This window comes from Morus notabilis, unplaced genomic scaffold, assembly GCF_000414095.1.
Source record: "Morus notabilis unplaced genomic scaffold, ASM41409v2 Scaffold1062, whole genome shotgun sequence".
Taxonomy (NCBI): domain Eukaryota; kingdom Viridiplantae; phylum Streptophyta; class Magnoliopsida; order Rosales; family Moraceae; genus Morus; species Morus notabilis.
In genome coordinates this window covers 35,380-56,106 of record NW_010364904.1, presented here as the reverse complement: position 1 = coordinate 56,106, position 20,727 = coordinate 35,380, and the positions used below count along the sequence as shown (strand labels likewise).

At 37.4% G+C, this 20,727-nt stretch overlaps 1 protein-coding gene and 2 pseudogenes across 1 annotated transcript; 1 reads left to right on the top strand and 2 right to left on the bottom strand.

Moving 5' to 3' along the window:
- Nucleotides 1-10,744: 10,744 nt before the first annotated feature.
- LOC112093333 lies at nt 10,745-12,212 on the bottom strand (annotated as a pseudogene).
- Nucleotides 12,213-12,323: 111 nt separating this feature from the next.
- On the bottom strand, nt 12,324-13,177 carry LOC112093334 (annotated as a pseudogene).
- Nucleotides 13,178-13,930: 753 nt separating this feature from the next.
- LOC21386709 lies at nt 13,931-19,596 on the top strand. The gene is made up of 4 exons (XM_010107100.2): nt 13,931-14,323; nt 14,792-14,960; nt 15,172-18,986; nt 19,272-19,596. Exons 1-3 carry the CDS (start codon nt 14,210-14,212, stop codon nt 18,777-18,779), a joined length of 3,891 nt encoding a protein of 1,296 aa, XP_010105402.1. The 5' UTR covers nt 13,931-14,209; the 3' UTR covers nt 18,780-18,986; nt 19,272-19,596.
- Nucleotides 19,597-20,727: the final 1,131 nt, after the last annotated feature.

Sequence of the window (20,727 nt, the reverse complement as noted above, 5' to 3'; positions counted from 1 at the left end):
CCTCCATGCGACTGCTACAACGTGAGATCTCCCCGTGCACAGAAGAGCTCCCAACGGACTCTGCTCAACAGCTGCGACAGGAAGAGCACAGAGGAGACGAAGAGATTCTGGAGAAGCTTCGCACGAGTAGCTCTGCTTGGTCAGCGGAGAAGCATGACAATGGCAAGAGATGGATGCTCGTAGGATTATTTGAGGAAGAAAGAGGGGGAGAAAGAAACTGGAGAGAAAAAGGAGGAGAAATAGAAGAGGCCAATTAAATAAGAAAGAGGGGGAGAAAGAAAGAAAGAGAAGGTGGGGGAAGAGAGAGAAAAGTGAGTGAAAAAAAAGACCCAACCCTAATTAATTTTAAGAGTAATTTAAGTGCGTTCTTTTTAATAGTTTGAAATTTAAGATTAGAGTTAAAAAAGTGAGTTTAATTAGAATTGAGTTTGAAATTTGAGTTGTGTGTTCACTTGGATAGTTTGTGAATGTTAAATTTGAGTTTTGTGTTCACTTTTGAAAAAAACATAACTCCAATTTTAACAAGTATTGACATGGATTTTTTTAAAGAGAGAAACCATAAACACATACATTCATATATAATAATAAAAACGTCCATAAGTTTAGCATTACAAACTCATATTAATAAGGTCGTTGAAATTGCGAAACAAATATATGTAACTACCGATTGCGATATGCTTCTAATGCCCCCCACATGCTAGCAGCCATCTCGTCCCTCAAAATATTCATTTCTCTACGATTTGCGGAGTTGTGATTTTGTTCTGTTGCCCGATCAGGATTGTGATTCTGATTAACATCTTGATCCGCATTCTCTGGATCAATATCAACAACTGGTACTCCGTCTCGTGTGTACTGGTTTAGTAGCTTGTCTTTATGGTTGTACATATGTATGAAATTGTGAAGCACAGCACAAGCAACAGGAATTTGTATCTGTTTCTCTATTGGGTAATTATTTATGCACTTTAGTATGTGGAACCGTGCTTTCCAAACACCGAAAGTGCACTCAATAGAATTTCTTAGGGATGAATGCGTATAATTAAACAACTCACGCTGAGTTCGAGGACGGCCACGTCTTGCCCTATACTCTTGAAGGTGATATGTGCTCCCCAGTACGGCGCCAAGAAACAATTGGTATTCGCGTAGGCAGAGTCTACAAGGTAGTATTTCCCTATATTAACCATTACAAATCAATAATTAAGTATAGACAGCCAACCGACAATACTGCTTCTATATCGAATGTATAGCAAGGATTATTGTTCACATACCTAACGGTAGATTTGGGAAATTTTTATCTCTTGTACTTGTTGCATCTGCAAGAACGCGCGCATCATGGGCAGAGCCCTCCCATCCAGCTAAGATATAAGTAAACTTCAGGTCAAATGAACATACCCCTAACACATTTTGGGAGTATAAACCCTTCCTATTCCGCCATACTTCGGGGTTACCGGGTGGTGGAACACAAGGGATGTGAGTCCCATCAAGAGCTCCAACGTAATTCTGTAATCAATTAACAACAACTATTATCAATTACGTCAAGTAATTCGATAAGCATATGACTCATTCATATTGAGATACCTGAAACCATGGCAAATACTTGCTTCCATGCGCCGCAATGACTGGATCAGTAATGTTATAATTCGGGAGTGTTATGAAATCATGGCGCAGGTTAAATATTGCATCCAATACTACCTGGAAGTATTTGGAAATGGTGGATCCAGAATGCTGCCATTGGTCTTGTGATTCCCTATTGCTTTGGCTTTGGGAGACAATATATAGGAAGATAAAAAGCTGTTCGTCTACATTCATATTCCTAATGGGTCTCAATAGTCCTCTACCTTATAGTAGTGAACTAAGACGCTTAAAACAGTCACTGTCCATCCTAATCTTATTCCGAATTATGTCATCGTGGCCATCAAGCAAGTAATCAACACTCATAATACTTGTCAATGCGGAGGTGTGCTTAGGTCGAGGTGGGGGTCTCTCCATGTATGCGTGGTAATACCAGAGGACAGCCGCGACGGCAGCTGCCTCATATTCATCATTCGAGTTGTCGCTCACTAGGTTGTTAGGCGACGCATTCGAATGCCCTCCATTCCACATTGTGACCTGTTTGCCAAATATGTTATAATAGAGGTCACGTGCACAACATAGTTAAGGTTGAAATTGTGCAATAACATTATGACAAAGTATTTAAAAAGTCACTACCTAGGAGGTGCCCATTTCATAACAAGTAAAGTTTTTAATACAAATTGCACCATGTGATCAGAACATAAATTAAAAGAAACAGCAAATGAAGTAACAGTTCCGAAGTACAACACAACTCAATAAAAATGAATACAACATAATCCTTAAAAAGCCTCATAATTAAGAACAACGACCATCACTATCTAAGCCTCATAATTAAAAAGCCTCATAAATAGCTACTCCTCATTGCTTTCTCCACCAAAATGATCGGCGTTAGGGGGAAAACTAGGCATGTAATAGGGTGGTTGATATTGAAAGTTAGGGGGATGGGGGGTAACATTTGGGGTCAGGTTGAGAAAAACTGGGTACTTGTGGTTGGCCAAAGTTAGGAGGCTGTTGGCCATAGATAGGAGGTTGTTGGTAAAAGTTGGGTGTGGCCATGAAGTTTTGATACGGGGGCTGCATGAAGTTGGAGGCCATGGATGGAGGGGGCATGGAGCACGGCTGGGGAGTTTGATTTGTTTTAGAGGTAATGGTCTTCGTCACGAAACATACCCTTTGCGTCTCTGTCATATCCACAAAAAGTTATTACATGTGCAGATACCATGCAATGGCCTCTAAAAAAGTTACACTAGAATCATCATCAAGATCCATTCCCTTCACAAGCTCTTAGCAAATCTGCATAAGAGAAAGGGTCATATGGCTCTGAGTAGCGCTGGAACTGGTAGCTTTGCTACTATGCCTAGTTTCTATAGATGCCACAAGTCGTCCAAGTAGTGCCTTAGCCTCTGGATCGCCAACTGGACGTTTGTAACTGCGTGCAGATTTCTTTCCAATCCCCTTGGAGCTGGACGCAACATTCAAGCCCTTCCTGGCAGTGTTCAACCAGGCTCGCATTGTAGTGACAAAATCGTCGTCGCTGCCTAACGAATGCGATGTCGCCCCCCCTTCACCTTCTTCATCGGGGATGGGGATGGTGTCTACATGCTTGGTGGTAAGGTTTTCCAAACCCCTCGCATGAGCCCCATTTGCCTGGGTATTGCCAAAGGCCTCGCAGTATAGGTCAAAGTTTTTTACGGGCTGCTTCTTTGCAGCACTGGCCCACTTCTTGTTCTGTGTGACAAAGCATAACGACATAAGTAAGGTTATGTTTAACACATATCTTAAATTATGCTAAATACTAAAAAAATTGAAATTGAACCACACCATTTTACCTTAGCAAAATCATCCCAATACTCGTCAGTACATGTCACAGCGCCTGTTACAAGATCCCAACCAAGGCCTGTGATTGTGCGTAGTATAACCTCCTTATCGAACTTGCCTTTTAGGCGCACTCTCATCTGTTGAACCTTGGCCGCCGTAATCGGGTCCGTAAAATGTTTTTGTAGTTCAGTAGCCTAATCTTCCCAATTTTTTTGGGTTGGTTTCCTACTGTGGTAATTACGATTATACTCTGCGAGGCGGTGCAACAACTCCTCCTTCTACTTTTGATTCCAATGAAGAGTCGTTTCCTCATCCTTTCCCCCTCTCGGCATCTACAATTGCAATTATTAGCTGAGTTGTGACATTCTTTTAAATAGCTAGTGTTACAACTTAGGCACATGCTCTCTTGTACTATGATCTTCCTATTTGGTTATTTGTTCGTCTTCAAATGTACTATGTGATCCGAGTCAAGAATGTGAATCTGCCTAGTCTATTCTAGGCATTAACATGAATACTTAAGCTACCAATGCTTACTTCAACCTGATGTAAAAACAGAGGTTCTAAAAATGACAGCAAGACGTAAGGGGAGGGGGTCCAAAACGACAGCAAGAAAATGATAATCCCTTACTCAGTCAAGTGTATGTTAGGAGGAATAAATGGGTCTAGGCTGAGAAAAAAAACTTATAAAGCTCTCTTCTTTCTTCCTAGTTTCAGTTTCTATATTTGATATTTTCCGCAAAAAAGGGAAAAAAGAAAAGAAAAGAAAGAAACAAAAGATTCATGCTCTCTCTATGTTTCTCTGTCTAAATCTTCATGATGGCTCAGTTGATCACGAAAAGGAGTTTTTGACAAAGACGAGCTTCTAATCTCGGTGTATAATAAAAAAGTATTGTCAATAGACAAACTCAAAATGTTTAACTTTAGTTTTACAACTAATGATCGCGAGGGACATACTTCAAAACCCAAAATTGATAGTTAACCAAAATATATTCCAACTTGCATAGTTGGAGTATAACGTTGCCTAGTTTTATAGTTAAAAACTGAGGGAATTAGATGCCACGTTGATGGCAAGATTCCATCACTAACAAAATAAATTAAAGAAATTGTTGTACGCTTTTTGGCGTGTTTGGATTTATTCGGCCCTTGAAAAAAAGTGAACCTAAGCACTAGTGAAAAAAGGAAGAAGAAAAGCACATACCTAATTTTGTTAAACTTAATGGGGACAAGAAAGTGTGATGCAGCGGAATGAAGTGACAGAATAACTGTTCTTCCTAAGACTTAGGGGCATTTTAGCACTTTCATAAGCCCCAAACCTGAAAATCTACGCTTAGGAAGAGAGAGAAAGAGAGGGGGAGAGAGAGAGCCAATAATATAGCAACGACAAAAGAGAAGTTGAGTTGTGAGTGTGGCCAATTGAGAGACAGGATAACCAAATTCAGAATTATTTTTTTTGTTTTTCCTTTTTTAATTTTTGTAAATTCTTTTTTTCTTCTTCATCTTCATCTTCTTCTTTCCTTCTTCTCAGGTCATTATTAAACATAAAACATACATGTATATCATATATGTTTGTCTCTCTGATCTGAAGATTAACTCTTTACAATGTCACCATATTTTTAGCTGCTTTCTCAAACAAGTCAAAACCAACTCCTTTTCTTTTAACACCTTCATCCACTCCTCACACCATGGCTTCCAAGACTAGAGAAAACAAGAGTAAGATAAGGCTACTAAATTCAGGTGGGTATTTCTTTATCATTGTTGTTTAATTTTCTGAAAACATTTATCTTTCCATAACAAATCTGTTTTTCCACCGTAGTTTTTTTTTCCTATATTTACTTCTAATAACTGTGATCTAAGTGGAAGCTTAAAATGCAAGCATCCTATTACGTCTTCAATTCACACAATATTAGATGTTAGGAAGACAACAGACTTAAGCTTCTTATCTTCTTCAAAGAAAATAATAAAAATGACCACTAATATTTAGGACCTATGTATACACAACAATGACCCACTCTTTGATACACAACAACAACCGCCACCCAAATAGAACACTATACACACATATGCATACACAAAAAATTAAATTATAAAATATCTAAAACAAAACAGAATTAATGAACATGAACATGAAAGGTGCAGCCAAATGAGTTATTGAAATCTTAAGATACATATGTATGTATGTACTTATCAGCTGTCGTCAAATGTTTTTTATATGATTGGTTTGAAAATACCAAACTTCTTTTAGCACCTCATCTCATGATAAGGCCGTGAACCTTATGGCTAGACAAACATGTGGTACGCATTTCATTGAAGAACTTTCACATTGTAAGGGCAAAAAGCTTACATACGTACTCAAGTCAAAGACACACACACACATATCATGGAGATATCTATCTTTGACAAAGACACACACACAAATTTCAGTCTCCAAAAGGACAGAGAGCACAAGTTCATACATGTCTAACTGAGAATTTCCACAACCGAACGTTGGAGAATAAAAGTTTAATGAAAGATGTTGGAAATAACCATATCAAAATCACTCAAAAATCTTATGTAGAAAGCACGACATAGAGGCAAGAAATCCAGAGAGTCAAAAAAACACTTCCATCGTACTTGTCAACATAGCCAATATCGAAGGCCCTTTTATCTCTCCAACACACCCAATGGTTGATTCCACGACTAAACTAGCTTCAAACCATGTTTTATCTCATAATCTATTCTGATTGTCCTATATGAAAATTCATAGTAATAAGTGGGAGAGTGTTTACCGTGTTTGATCCTGTAGATGAGAGCGGATGCTCTGCTTCGATTACCCCCAAACGCGAGTGCGACAGAGCTGCTAAAGAAGTTCGCCGACGGCAACGACAACGGAAATAATGGCACCGGGGACTACAGCTACGCACTCGAAAATGATGTGCCACTCTACATCGACTCAATATTACGGCCAATTGAAGATGCCGCTTCACTATCTTCTTTCCAATTGTCTCCGTTTTGAAAATTGAAGAAGACAGGGAACACGAAGGAATGGATCTAGGGTTTGCTATTTGTTACAGAATCATGAAAGGGGTGGTCTTTGAGGGATTTATGGGTGAACGAAGAGAGAAAATCTCAGGCACCCTCGATTGGCACAAACCCAGCGAGTCAAAACTGGCATCTGCGACTGCTGGATTCTCACCTTTCTCAGAGATTCCGAATGTAGCAGATGGGAGATGGTGAGAGAAGAGAAGCAAATTTCCCTAGCCAAGCAGTAATGAGCTCTGGAAACGAAGGAGGGGCCTCTTGTGAGCCAAGCAATAAACACCACAAAGGAGGAATCACACTATACGCGCATGTGAAAAGCCTGGTATGTAGAGAATATGAACTGTGACAGTCAAATTCGAGTTATTGAAATTTGAGGGGGTAGCTGATGTTTCATAACTCCAACTCTAACTCGAGTATGGACTTTGAGTTTGGGTTACTGAACAGTCAACTAGGCTCAAAACTCAAACTGAATTGGGCTAACTTAAGTTTAATAGCCCAAACGAACGCACCCTTAATCCTTTTAACCTCATATTTGTTTTATCACGTGACAGTGACAGAAAAATTGAATGTTTATGCAACCTTAGTGAGGCTCAATCCATACTTAAAAGTCATGGGGCATCTCCTAGATATCTCATGATTCTTACTTTACATAAAAAATGTAATTATTAGAATTTAAATTCTAGTACACACATATACTCATGCACTAAACCACTTAAGCGACAAATTAGTGCCATCTAACTTATTCTATTATAATTTTTGCTAAACATTGTTGAAAAATAAGAAGTAAGTCATGAGTTGTGACTGCTCAAATTTACTATAATAATCTTAGTGCTCGTTTGGTTTGTTAGTTTAAATTGTGTTGATTTGAATTTTTTTGATCTGAACAGAAAGACAGTGTAGTTTAAACAATAATTCGAACTGGCATTTGGATGTGTAACAAAACTTTTAATCTGAACTGAAAATAAAAACTGAATTAGTATTTGGATGAGGTCTTAAAACTCTAGTTTGAACTGAATGGGTGTTTGGATGTATAAAAGCAACTCATTTAATTTTTTTTTTTAATTGGGTAAATTGGTTTTTTTTTCCTAATTGAAAATTTTATTTTTGAAGTTGATAATAATTAATGATAATTTTTTACGTTGAAAGAAACTAAAACTTGTACAAAAATATATTTAAAATTAGTATTAAAAAAAAGTGTTATGCAATATTTTTATTAACATTAGGACTGTAAAAAAATTGTAAAATCGAAATCGACTGTCACCTGAAGAACCGACCAATCTAAAATCGAAAAATACGGCCCACGTGAAATCGACAAAATTCAGTTCGGTTTAATCGACCAAACTGCTTCAACGCGGTTTAGTTTCGATTTAGGCTCTTAGGTTCGGTTTATAACCGAATCGACCGAATGCATTATATACATTTTTAACTGTTGTCATTTTTTACAGTTCTCACCGTTTAAGGCTTTAACCTTTAAGCATTTATGTTGTCGGTTTTCCCTTGTTCTCACCGTTTAGATCTCTCATTGACCCATTCTCTCATTTACTCTCACTCACTCACTCTCGTCTCTCACAATCTCTCTTTGCTCTCACGAACACAGTTCAGTCATCAGTGTTCACTCTCTCAGATCTGGGGAAAAAAACCCTAGCCGCCAGCGCCCGTCGCTTCGCCTTCGTGCCTCCGTCTCTCCTCACACATCTGCCCTCTACCATCTCCATCCGAGTTAATCTCCGCCGGCCGACCGAGTTAATCTCTGTCGAACTGCCCCTTCCTGTCGCGTCGAGTCTCCAGCCTCCAAGTACCACCATCCACCGCCGTTAAGTTTTGTTTCTTTTTTTTTTTCAGATTTCACATCAGTATTTGTAGTGAAACTCTCTCAGATCTGGTAAATGTTGTTGTTAGTTGATGTTCGTCGTTCGATTGATTGTTCATTGTTGTTAGTTGATGTTCGGTTGATTGTTCACCGAAAAAATCTTATGGGTTATCTTCTGCAATTAGGAACTGTAATATTCAAAGTGTGTGGAACTATTGCAATTACGCTCAACCTCAACTGAAAACAGGAAACCAGGAAAAAAAATTACACACACCCACATATATATGTGTGTGTGTGTGTGTGTGTGTGTGTGTGTGTATATATATATATATATATCCCACGTACTATTAAAGCTCTTTCATGGGATTTTCACAAGGCTAATCCAAGCAAATTCCCCCTACATTCCAAGAAGTTTAATGAGAATCTAAGGGGCTGTTTTTTGCCATTTTTAGTTAGGTAATTTGAGTGTAGATTTTAAATTGAGTTTGAGTTATAATTTGAGTTAAAATTGTAACTTGAGTTTGTGTCTGGTTGTGTATATTTAAATTATGGTTTGAGATAAGAATCTTTTTGAGTTTGTGTTTGAGTGAGACAAAATTTGAATTTATATTTATATAGTATTTTAATAAAAGTTCAATGTTGATGAAAAATTTTAAGAGGGTATATGAGTGGGGTTTTATTTGTCTTTTCGTTGTCAACGCATAAAAAAAATCATTTCAATCAGGATTAAAACGAAAAAGTTATAGTATTTTTAAGAATAGAAAAAATAATGTTAATTAATTTGAGTTTGAGTTTCTGAACTCGAGTTGAAAGAAAAACTTGAACTCGAGTTTTAGTCCCAAACTCGAGTTCAAACTTAAAAAAACGTGAACTTAAATAAAATTATAACTCGAGTTATTTTTTTTAAGTTTTTGACTAAAAAAACAAAAACTGCTAAACGACCTTTAATATTTTTATAGATGCCTTTTAACTCTCAACTAATCTTACAATACTCATAGCCACATGAGGGATTCATAAAAGATCAAATTAATGAAAGAATATATTACACCCCATTTTAACTTCAACAAATTTATTGCAATACTCCGTTGAATTTATTGCAATAAAACTCAATCCAAATTATCTAAAATTCTCAAACCAAACAAATTTGCTTCTAATGGGCAATGTTTCAGTTACAAACTGATGTGGGTCTTGATCTTACTAACATAAAATTAATCAATGCCCAAGTTTTGTTCTGTTCTTAAGTATATAGTATATACTGTTGTTTTTACTTTTTAGTAAAGAAAGAATTATGGTTTGGAATATAGATATTAGACATGTATTTTTTTTTTATTAATTTTTTGTTTTTAAAATTTCGAAAAGAAACAAACTTCATTATCACATAATGAACAGAATGAATAGTAATAGAAAAAACTGGAAAAGAAACAACGCAAGCAGGAGAAGCAGAATGTTATTAGCTTTGGCTTGTTGTTTATGTGGTTTCGCTTCTTAATTCATAATTTTATATAGATGTCTTCATTGGAAAAGCAAAAAGTGGTAGAGTCTCAATCCAATAAAAAAGAAACTGAAAGGTCCGAGATTACTGAAACACAAGAGACAACTGAGAAAGAAGGAAAAAGTACTAAGAAAAGGAAGAAAGCCCGACAAATAAGCCCGATTTGGCAGTATTTCACAAGGGACGAAAAAACTAAAAAAGCTACTTGTAAACATTGTGGTGTCACTTATGTTGCTGATTCGAAAAAAAAATGACACGTCTACACTGAAGAGTCATATAAAAAGTTATTTGATGAATACAAAGAATGAAAACAAGCAAAAGACCATCTAATTTAGTAAGAAGACCAGCGCATGTGAGAAGGACACTGCGCCGGTCTTCCTAAAGTTGAACTTTTTAATTATGCTTTGGACTTCTTAATTTCTTATGCCAATTTAGATGTTTTTTACACTTGTGTTGTTGACTTTATATGTGGACTTTGAACATTAATATTGTTTGTTGTGACTTTCTAGTTTCTATTTTCTACTACTTGTACTTTGGATTTTAGACATTAGATTTGGATATTTTGTATTTGTGATATTATCAATTTGGATGTTGTGCTTTGTAGTCATTTATTGTGATTACAGGTTTGCATAGAAGGAAAGTTTTACATTTTTCCATATTTTCTGGTCAAAAAATGCAACTAAAGATGTTGGTAACCTGATGATTAACTAAGGTCACCTTTCTGATTACTAAAACTGAAAAATTGACTGAAACCGAACCAAAACTGAAGTTCGGTTAACCGAACCGAATAATGCTGTATACAGTTCAGTTTCGGTGCCCACTTTTAAAAAATTGACGTGGTCAGTTTGGCCACCGAACCGACCAAAACCGGCGATTTTTAACCGCCGAACACCCCTAAATCCAGTTTTCCCACCTTCTTTCTTCATTTTTTCTAATAAAAAGTAATCACATTGCTCTTATCAATTTTATAGCTTCATGGTTGAACATAAATTAACATCAGAATTGTTGATAAATAAGCACACAACAAATCACCTAAATTAAACCAAAAATAAAATTACAAAAAATAATCTAAAAACACCACAAAGCAGGCCTTTAGAGAAGTTGGGATCTTTCTTGGCCTTCTCCTGAAACTTCTTGAACCACCGGTCCAAAATATCCATGGGGACCTTCAGCTTCGACCCGCTAACGCCGCAAAACGACTGCATGAAAGTTAATAGATTCTCCCCTCCCTTCATCGCCAACCGCTCGATCCTCTTCTCTGCCGCCACGTCAAACAATGGAAGTGATGTCGGTCGTCCACCAAAATCCCGATCTTCATTGACAGTGGCATGGAATCTGCGGTAGTGATCTAAAGCTGCTCGCAGGAGACAGCGGTGAGAGGATCGGGCCAGGGGAGGGAGAGACAACGGAGGGACGGGCAAGAGTAACGACGCCGGATAAGACGAACGAGGAGCCGGGGATTGGGCATAGACAACGAGGGCTTTGTCAGGAGGGACGATGGAGTTGTTGAGGTGAATCCTTGAATGGGCAAAATCAGAGCTGTGGATGTTGATTCACTGTAGAGGACTGGTTTGAAACGTAAAATGACAGAAAAGTACAGACTCGTACACTCTTACGAGAGGTTAAACTCTCTTTTGAGCTGTTCAACTCGAACAAAATTAGGCTTTCAAGATTACTGAAACACAAGAGACAACTGAGAAAGAAGGAAAAAGTACTAAGAAAAGGAAGAAAGCCCGACAAATAAGCCCGATTTGGCAGCATTTCACAAGGGACGAAAAAATTAAAAAGGCTACTTGCAAACATTGTGGTGTCACTTATGTTGCTGATTCGAAAAAAAAAATGACACGTCTACACTGAAGAGTCATATAAAAAGTTGTTTGATGAATACAGAGAATGAAAACAAGCAAAAGACCATCTAATTTAGTAAGAAGACCAGCGCATGTGAGAAGGACACTGCGCCGGTCTTCCTAAAGTTGAACTTTTTAATTATGCTTTGGACTTCTTAATTTCTTATGCCAATTTAGATGTTTTTTACACTTGTGTTGTTGACTTTTATATGTGGACTTTGAACATTAATATTGTTTGTTGTGACTTTCTAGTTTCTATTTTCTACTTTGTACTTTGGATTTTAGACATTAGATTTGGATATTTTGTGTTTGTGATATTATCAATTTGGATGTTGTGCTTTGTAGTCATTTATTGTGATTACAGGTTTGCATAGAAGGAAAGTTTTACATTTTTCCGGTCAAAAAATGTAACTAAAGATGTTGGTAACCTGATGATTAACTAAGGTCACCTTTCTGATTACTAAAACTGAAAAATTGACTGAAACCGAACCAAAACTGAAGTTCGGTTAACCGAACCGAATAATGTTGTATACAGTTCAGTTTCGGTGCCCACTTTTAAAAAATTGACGTGGTCAGTTTGGCCACCGAACCGACCAAAACCGGCGATTTTTAACCGCCGAACACCCCTAAATCCAGTTTTCACACCTTCTTTCTTCATTTTTTCTAATAAAAAGTAATCACATTGCTCTTATCAATTTTATAGCTTCATGGTTGAACATAAATTAACATCAGAATTATTGATAAATAAGCACACAACAAATCACCTAAATTAAACCAAAAATAAAATTACAAAAAATAATCTAAAAACACCACAAAGCAGGCCTTTAGAGAAGTTGGGATCTCTCTTGGCCTTCTCCTGAAACTTCTTGAACCACCGGTCCAAAATATCCATGGGGACCTTCAGCTTCGACCCGCCAACGCCGCAAAACGACTGCATGAAAGTTAATAGATTCTCCCCTACCTTCATCGCCAACCGCTCGATCCTCTTCTCTGCCGCCACGTCAAACAATGGAAGTGATGTCGGTCGTCCACCAAAATCCCGATCTTCATTGACAGTGGCATGGAATCTGCGGTAGTGATCTAAAGCTGCTCGCAGGAGACAGCGGTGAGAGGATCGGGCCAGGGGAGGGAGAGACAACGGAGGGACGGGCAAGAGTAACGACGCCGGATAAGACGAACGAGGAGCCGGGGATTGGGCATAGACAACGAGGGCTTTGTCAGGAGGGACGATGGAGTTGTTGAGGTGAATCCTTGAATGGACAAAATCAGAGCTGTGGATGTTGATTCACTGTAGAGGACTGGTTTGAAACGTAAAATGACAGAAAAGTACAAACTCGTACACTCTTACGAGAGGTTAAACTCTCTTTTGAGCTGTTCAACTCGAACAAAATTGGGCTTTCAATTTAAATAAATGCCTTTAACAAACACTTATTTGAACGTTGGAGCTGCTTAAACTGAGCCTAAATAGACTGAACTAGTGAATCAAACGCACCATTAAAATAAAAACAGAAGTCTCCTCATTTTTTTTTCGTAATAGATTAAAATTTTATTTTTAATACTTTTTTAAGAGATAGTTTATTTTTTAATACTTGGGTAAAAGTTACAAAATATACTATACTACATTTATACTAAAATAATTTTAATAATTAATAAAATTAAAAATAACAATAGTAATAAAAAGTTTAGTATCTATTTTACAATTGTAATTGTTAAAAATATAAAAATTAACAACAATAAATCATAAATATTTTGAATAAAACATTAAAATTATATTTTTTAGTATTTTTGTGTAAACATATTTATGTTATGATAAATCTCTATACTTTACTCTTTATATCTATATAATAGAAATGCCAATTCTTAGTATTCTTCACGCGTTTTTCAATCAAAACGTTTTGGTTGAAAACGCGTGAACAGTGCATGCGTTGCTACAACTTTTTTTTTTTTTTTGCTTCTAAGGTTTATTCCCCTTTCATTTTAGGTCCTTTTTTCCTTTTTTTTATTTGACTACTTACCTTAAAATTTATTTTTTTAATTTTAATTTCTTTTTAGACTCTTATATGTTTTAAATGATAATACGGTAATTAAAATTTAATATACGATTACCCATATGCTATGCACGTGTTCTTCCACTAGTGTGTGTGTGTGTGTGTGTATATATATATATATATATATATATTCTTATCTGTAGCTATACTATATGCAAAAGAGATGATGCATTTGTTTATTCAAATTTTATTTTGTTTACGACCATCATTATAAATAATATAAAATTATTAGTTTTCTTTATATTAATCGATCATATTTATTCATGTTTGCATTCATATGCTCGGAGTTTTTTTTTTCTTTTTTTTTTTGAGGAAACATACAGTAATTAGAAAAAGAAATCTTTGTTTAACCATGACTAGGGGATAAAAGAGAAGTCAATTTTTGTACTTGCCAATCCTACATCTACTAATTTCCCATCACGGTTTTCATAAATTTCCCTTCTTGTTATCTCATCTTTCTGTTGATTTTCCCTCTTCCTCCTCGCGCATCCCAAGAAATCTAACGCAATTTCAGTTAGCTGAATCTGCCCCGAAAACAAAAAAAACATCAATATATTTCCGATTTTTTTTTCCGGTGAACTTTGGGTTCGATTGACTCAAAGCAAAGATGCTGGAGAAGATCGGGCTTCCGGCGAAGCCGTCGCAGCGCGGGAACAATTGGGTGGTTGATGCCTCACACTGTCAAGGATGTTCTTCGCAGTTCACCTTCATCAATCGCAAGGTTTTTTTTTTATTTTTTTTATTTGATTCCCGTTTATTTTTTCCCTCTGAATGTTAAACTGAACAATCTTAGTTGTTAGTTTATATAACATGTGATTACTTGTTTTAATATGAACTGATCACAATGTTAGTTATTAGTTTGGTTCAACTTTTCTTTTCTTTCTGAATGTTTTTGATGACTAAAGATTGCTTCTTTTGGAGAAACTTGTGTTTTTCCGCTTCTGGGTGTGTTAAGAAACAGGAGACTTGAGTGATAGAGGAAATAGATAAAGCTTGTTATAATGTAGACGTGAAGATTATATTTTACAGCCAATTCTTTTGGTTTTAGTTATGTAGTTTTAAACAATTTACAGGATGAATTCAGCAAAAAAAAAGAAAAGAAAAGGGAAAACAAAGTTTATATGATTTAGTGTTATTCTTGTTGTGAGTGCTTGCTAAGTCGTTGGTGGTATTTATTTTGGAATTTCAGCATCATTGCCGCAGATGTGGGGGTTTGTTCTGCAACAGCTGCACCCAACAAAGGATGGTTTTACGCGGACAAGGCGATTCACCTGTGCGGATTTGCGAACCTTGTAAAAAGCTAGAGGAGGCAGCACGCTTCGAAATGCGCTATGGACACAGGAATAGAGCTGGGAGAGGTACTGTTTTTGATGATTTCAATTTTCAGTCAGATTGTTACTAAAACCTTGTAAAGCCCTGCCTTTTCAACCCCATGTGCGTTGTTTTTTAGTTATGAGCTGTCAATTTGTACCCATGTTTGCTTCAGCTGCGTTGCTGGATAATAAAGGAATAAAGGGTACTTACTAGACTAGTGATTTCCTTAAGTCATTCTTTATCGCTCTTGTGCAGGGAAGACGAAATCAACATTGGAGTCTGAGGATGAAGTATTAAACCAGATCTTAGGCGATGATAGAAAGGAGGCTTTTGCATCAGGACTGGGATCAAGCAGCAAAACAAGTTCCAATATTCAGGGAGCGTCAAGTTTCAATGCTCAAGAAGTTGTTGCTCTGGGTGAGGGAAGTGAAGCTCGTAGAAGTCCTTCCACTGATGATCGGTTTAATACAATGGGTGAGATGGGCACTGCTAGCCCTGAGGATTTGCGACAGAAAGCTTTGGAAGAAAAAAAGAAGTACAAAGTACTAAAAGGAGAAGGAAAATCAGATGAAGCTTTAAGAGCATTTAAAAGAGGAAAGGAGCTTGAAAGGCAGGCTGATGCATTGGAGTTAACTTTAAGAAGAAATTGTAGAAAGGCTTCGCTTTCTGCAAGTGTAGAAGAGGTCCAGACAAAAGATGTTCCTGGCGAATCTAGAAGTAGAAGTAAGGTTGCTCGTTTAGAGAGTAAAGAGAAAAATGACCTTACGGCTGAGCTCAGAGAACTTGGGTGGTCTGATATGGATCTGCATAATGAAGACAAAAAAGGGACAAATATGACTCTCGAAGGTGAGCTCTCTTTTCTTCTTGCTGAAATCTCAGATAGGCCTAAAAATGTTAAGGGTACAAATGCTATTGACAAAACTCAAGTTATTGCTCATAAAAAGAGAGCCCTTCTGCTGAAGCGTGAAGGAAAGATGGCGGAAGCCAAGGAAGAACTAAAGAGAGCAAAAGTTTTAGAAAAGCAACTTGAAGAACAGGAACTTTTGGCTGAGGCTGAAGAAGATGATGATGATGATGAACTTTCGGAATTGATCCATAGTATGAACAGTGATAAAAATGAATTGTCTTCTAATCTATATGAGCAACAGCATGATTTTGATTTTGGCAGTCTTCTAGGTGCTGCTGGTGATCAGATTATTGACAGTAATTTTGATGTAACGGATGAGGATATGGAGGATCCAGAGATAGCTGCTGCTTTGAAATCATTAGGATGGACTGAAGATTCTGATAACCCTAAAACCACTGTTACCCAGATTGTTTCAGTTGACAAGGAATCACTGTCGAAAGAAATCCTATCCTTGAAAAGAGAGGCTGTTAACCAGAAGCAGGCAGGTAATGTTTCAGAGGCAATGGCTCTGCTAAAGAAGGCAAAACTACTAGAAAGGGACCTTGAAAGCTTTGAGTCTCATGAAGGAAAAGTTGGAATAGATTCCGATAGTGTTCAGATGGATCCTACTTCTCAAGCTGCTAGTAAATCATCAAAGTCATCCGTGGTCAGTGACGAAAATATAAATGCAACAAAAGAGAGAGACTCCAAATTTTCACCAAGGAGTAAACTGATGATTCAAAAAGAGCTTCTGGGTTTGAAAAAGAAGGCTCTTGCATTGAGAAGGGAAGGGCGGTTGGATGAGGCAGAAGAAGAATTAAAGAAAGGGAAGATTCTTGAGCATCAGCTTGAAGAGATGGACAGGGCTATGAATGTGAAGGTTGAGCCTGTGGCTGCTCGTAATAAGGACCCGAAGAAGGGATATAAGCATCCTGATTTCTCTAACAAAGTGCCTATTGTAGATGAGGAGGGAGATGACGTAACTGATCAAGATATGCATGATCCAGCGTATCTTTCCCTTCTAAAGGATTTAGGCTGGAAAGACGAACAGAATGACCAGGCTAACTCTTTATCAGAATCTCATGACAGATATGTTAATATTCCTGAGCATATTGATGAAACCTCTGTACCTCAAGCTACACCTGTTGTTCCAGTTAGGCGATTAAGAAGTAGAGCTGAAATGCAAAAAGAGCTCTTGGGTTTGAAAAGGAAAGCCCTTGTGCTGAGGCGCCAAGGAGAGAGTGAGGATGCGGAGGAAGTGCTGAGGATGGCAAAAGATTTAGAGGTGCAAATGGCGGAGATGGAACAACCAATAAAAGAAGTTCAGCTTGACCTTGGTACACACAAAGCAAATGCCATAAAGTCTCTTAAAAGTGCAGATGAGGAAGATGATGCAGGGGTCATCACGGAAAAGGATATGTGTGACCCTGAAATGCTATCAATGCTGAAGAACTCGGGACGGAATGAGGAAGAACATGAAACTAAAATCATGCATGCAAAGGAAAAAGAAACTGCTGTTAATTCTGTACATTCTGATGCCGTGTCTCTTATTCAACCTTCTCTTCCGATTGTCGTTCCTGCAAAAAGAAGTAAAGGTGAAATCCAAAGGGAACTCTTAAATTTGAAAAGAAAGGCCTTTACTCTGAGAAGGAAAGGAGAAACTGAAGAGGCCGAGGAAGTGCTGAAGATGGCCAAGGTTCTAGAGGCTCAAATGGAAGAACTAGAAGTCCCAAAACAGGCACATCTGCATGAAGTCTTCAAAGATGAGAAACCCGATAGTTTTGGATCCCTGATTAACCAAGAAAGGCATGAAAATCTAGCTGGTATTGCGGGTATAAGTGGAGGAATGTCCCAGGCAACATCAATTACCACTAGCAAGCTTATTGAATTTTCAAGTGATGTCGAAAGCATGGGAAGTGACACAGCACGTCATACATCAAGGAATTCTGATCTTCCAATTCCTCTTAACTCACAGCTAATTGAAGGAGACCAAATGATAGAAAGCACTAGTATCCCTCCTCCTGGTGACTCGGTAAACTTGGTAGATCTGTTAACAGGAGATGACTGGAGAGGTCCTCAAATGTCTGCTGAACAACAAGACATGGCTCTTATTGATGAGAAGCCTCATGTTCAGGCATCAAATTCTGTTAAAGAAACTCCTACGGTAAGGAATGACGATGTTAAAACTGAAAAACAAGAAAATATGGTACTTGTTGATGAGAAGCAACATGATTATGAAGCAAATTCTACAGAGGAAAATGCTTCTCCGAGTAATGAAAGTGCCCTTAAGCAAGACGTTTTGGCTCGTAAAAGGAAGGCAGTAGCTTTAAAGAGAGAAGGGAAACTCGCAGAAGCTCGCGAAGAACTTCGGCAGGCGAAGTTGTTGGAGAAGCGTCTTGAGAAAGACGATGACAAAGCCAAAACCAGTCCAGCTAAGGAGTCAGATTCCACGTCCAATGTTTCTTCTGTTGGTCAAAAGGAGCGTGGTTCATCGAATACTCCTCCAAAATCAATTTCCAGCCGCGACCGCTTCAAGTTGCAACAGGAGTCCCTCGCTCACAAGCGTCAGGCTCTGAAGCTGCGAAGAGAGGGTAGGACTGAAGAAGCGGAAGCTGAGTTTGAATTGGCCAAGGCACTTGAGACCCAATTGGAGGAGTTGTCTGCTCAAGATTCTGTTGAACCAGAAAACGATGTTGGTGTTGAGGATTTCCTCGATCCTCAGCTTCTGTCCGCCTTAAAAGCAATAGGCATAGAAGATGCTAATGTGGTACCTCGTGTTGCTGATAAACCACAATCTTCAAAGCCTAATGTTGGTAAGATTGAAAGCCCTAACCAAGAGAGAATTAAGCTGGAAGAGCAGATAAAGGCAGAGAAGGTAAAGGCACTAAACTTGAAACGCTCAGGAAAGCAAGCTGAGGCCTTGGATGCGCTTAGAAAGGCCAAACTACTTGAAAAGAAGCTGAATTCCTTATCCTGAATCTCTTTAGTTTTGAGTTCAAGAAATGAGGACATTGCCTTTTAAGCTGGAAAAGCTCCTTCGTATAAAGCTAGGTTAACTCCATACATGAAGAATACAGAAGACAGAAATGTGGAAGAAGAAATTCGGTGGCAACACCATGATGCTCAAGGTCTTCCGTGGCGGTTCGATTCTTTTCGATCTCCCTCTGCCTTCCGCTCCTAGCGTGTAAGTCCCTTTTACCACCACAAGGCTGATGCCCACTTTCTTATTTGATTCGACATTCTCTATAACATCTTCGTAGGATGCAGAGTGAAACCGGTTTTGTATAGTGATCCTCAATCGATATTTGTTTGTACCTAACACATTTCTGTTGTATTTGTCATTCAGTATAGAAAACATACTATTTTTACTTGTACTATGATGAATCACTGAAAGAACTGCGTTTTATTCGATTGTGTAAAGAGCCGCTTTATTGTTACTTACATTTCATGACGTCTCTGATTGATGCAGGAATTTCTTGTGAAGTGCTCCTTCAATTCCACGTAAAGTCATTAGTCCCAAGGATTCATACATCATCATCTGAATTGGTTTATTTCCTTCAGCTGCTACTGCAAGAGAATAAAGTAAAGGCTAAGTAATTATTCAAAGAAAAATGTAAAGGCTAAACTGGCATTCCAAGACCAGAGTTCGTGAGATTGGGCATGCCCATATATGGTCCTGTTTTCTGTAGCTTTAGTCACTTCATGTGTGACCAAAACATTGTCCAAATGCACCCTATTATTCTCTTTATTTTTTTTTAATTTTTTTTTTCAAGTCATTCCTTTTATTTATTAATTTTTACCCTACAATTTATTTGTTTCTTCATTTTGATTCTTTTTTTTCCTTTTTTATTTTTGTCCTAAAACTTTATTTTATTTTTCGTTTTGGTTCTCTTTGTCATAAAATTTATTTATTTCTTCATTTTGACCTTTTTTTTTTTTTATTTTACCTCTGAAACTTTATCTTTTTTGTTTTGATTCTTTTTGTCTTAAAGCTTATGTATTTCTTCATTTTAATCCCTTTTTACTCTTTTTTTTTAATTTTTGCACTAAAATTTTATTTTTTTCTTCCCTTTTTGCTTTTTGCCTTACAATATATTTATTTCTTCATTTTAATTCGTTCTTTACTCTCTTTTTTTTTTTGTTTCTTGCCTTAAAACTTCATTTTTTTTCCTTTTTAGATTTTATATTTAAATTTTATATGCTTTTAAGAATAATAGGGAAACTAAAACTTAACGTACGGATTACTCCACGTGTACATAACTTGTGTAGTTCAACTAGTATTATCAGGAAAAACACAAAATTTAACAAAGTACCTAAATAAAGCGACACGTGTTACTATACTTTACCTCGAAAAGCTTCACCCTTGGTGCCATTGCTTCACATTTTGGGGATTCTGCCACAACATAACATTGTTAGCTAACTCTGCCCTTCTATCCACCAGATGATCTAATCAAAGCTAATCCTAAATGCACATGAGACACGGCACATCCTTCGTGTCATCTTGTACCAAACCCATCAAGTATTTTCTTCTCAAATTCAGCCACAGACATCCTAAAGGAACAACATTCTTCTCTTCTTCTTCGTTCTCGCTCAAAGCCATATCATTCTCGATCTGATGGTCTAGCGTACTCGTTTCAAATTGTGTACACGAATCAAAAATCACACTACAATCTCTAACTGTGATAACGTTAGCTCATGCCGTCAAATATTTCCATGGCCTTCTCATGCAAATTCATCCTAATGTAATACTCCGTGGACGACGTCCAAAACCGTCCCACCTCGCCAGTAAAACTTGCTAATAAATAATCCCACCACTAATTATGGCATCCGCATTAAGCCTGCCCCAAGACCTACAAAACACACTTAAAAGACTTGAAAACTAAACACTTATTTGTAACTTTATAAAAGTTTCAGTTTTATGCAAT

Bases quoted from the DNA above. Each gene is read 5' to 3' on its own strand.
- LOC21386709 (XM_010107100.2), top strand. From the start codon at position 14,210: ATGCTGGAGAAGATCGGGCTTCCGGCGAAGCCGTCGCAGCGCGGGAAC. The intron at 14,324-14,791 runs GTTTTTTTTTTA...TTGGAATTTCAG, and splicing joins TCACCTTCATCAATCGCAAG to CATCATTGCCGCAGATGTGG. The intron at 14,961-15,171 runs GTACTGTTTTTG...GCTCTTGTGCAG, and splicing joins CAGGAATAGAGCTGGGAGAG to GGAAGACGAAATCAACATTG.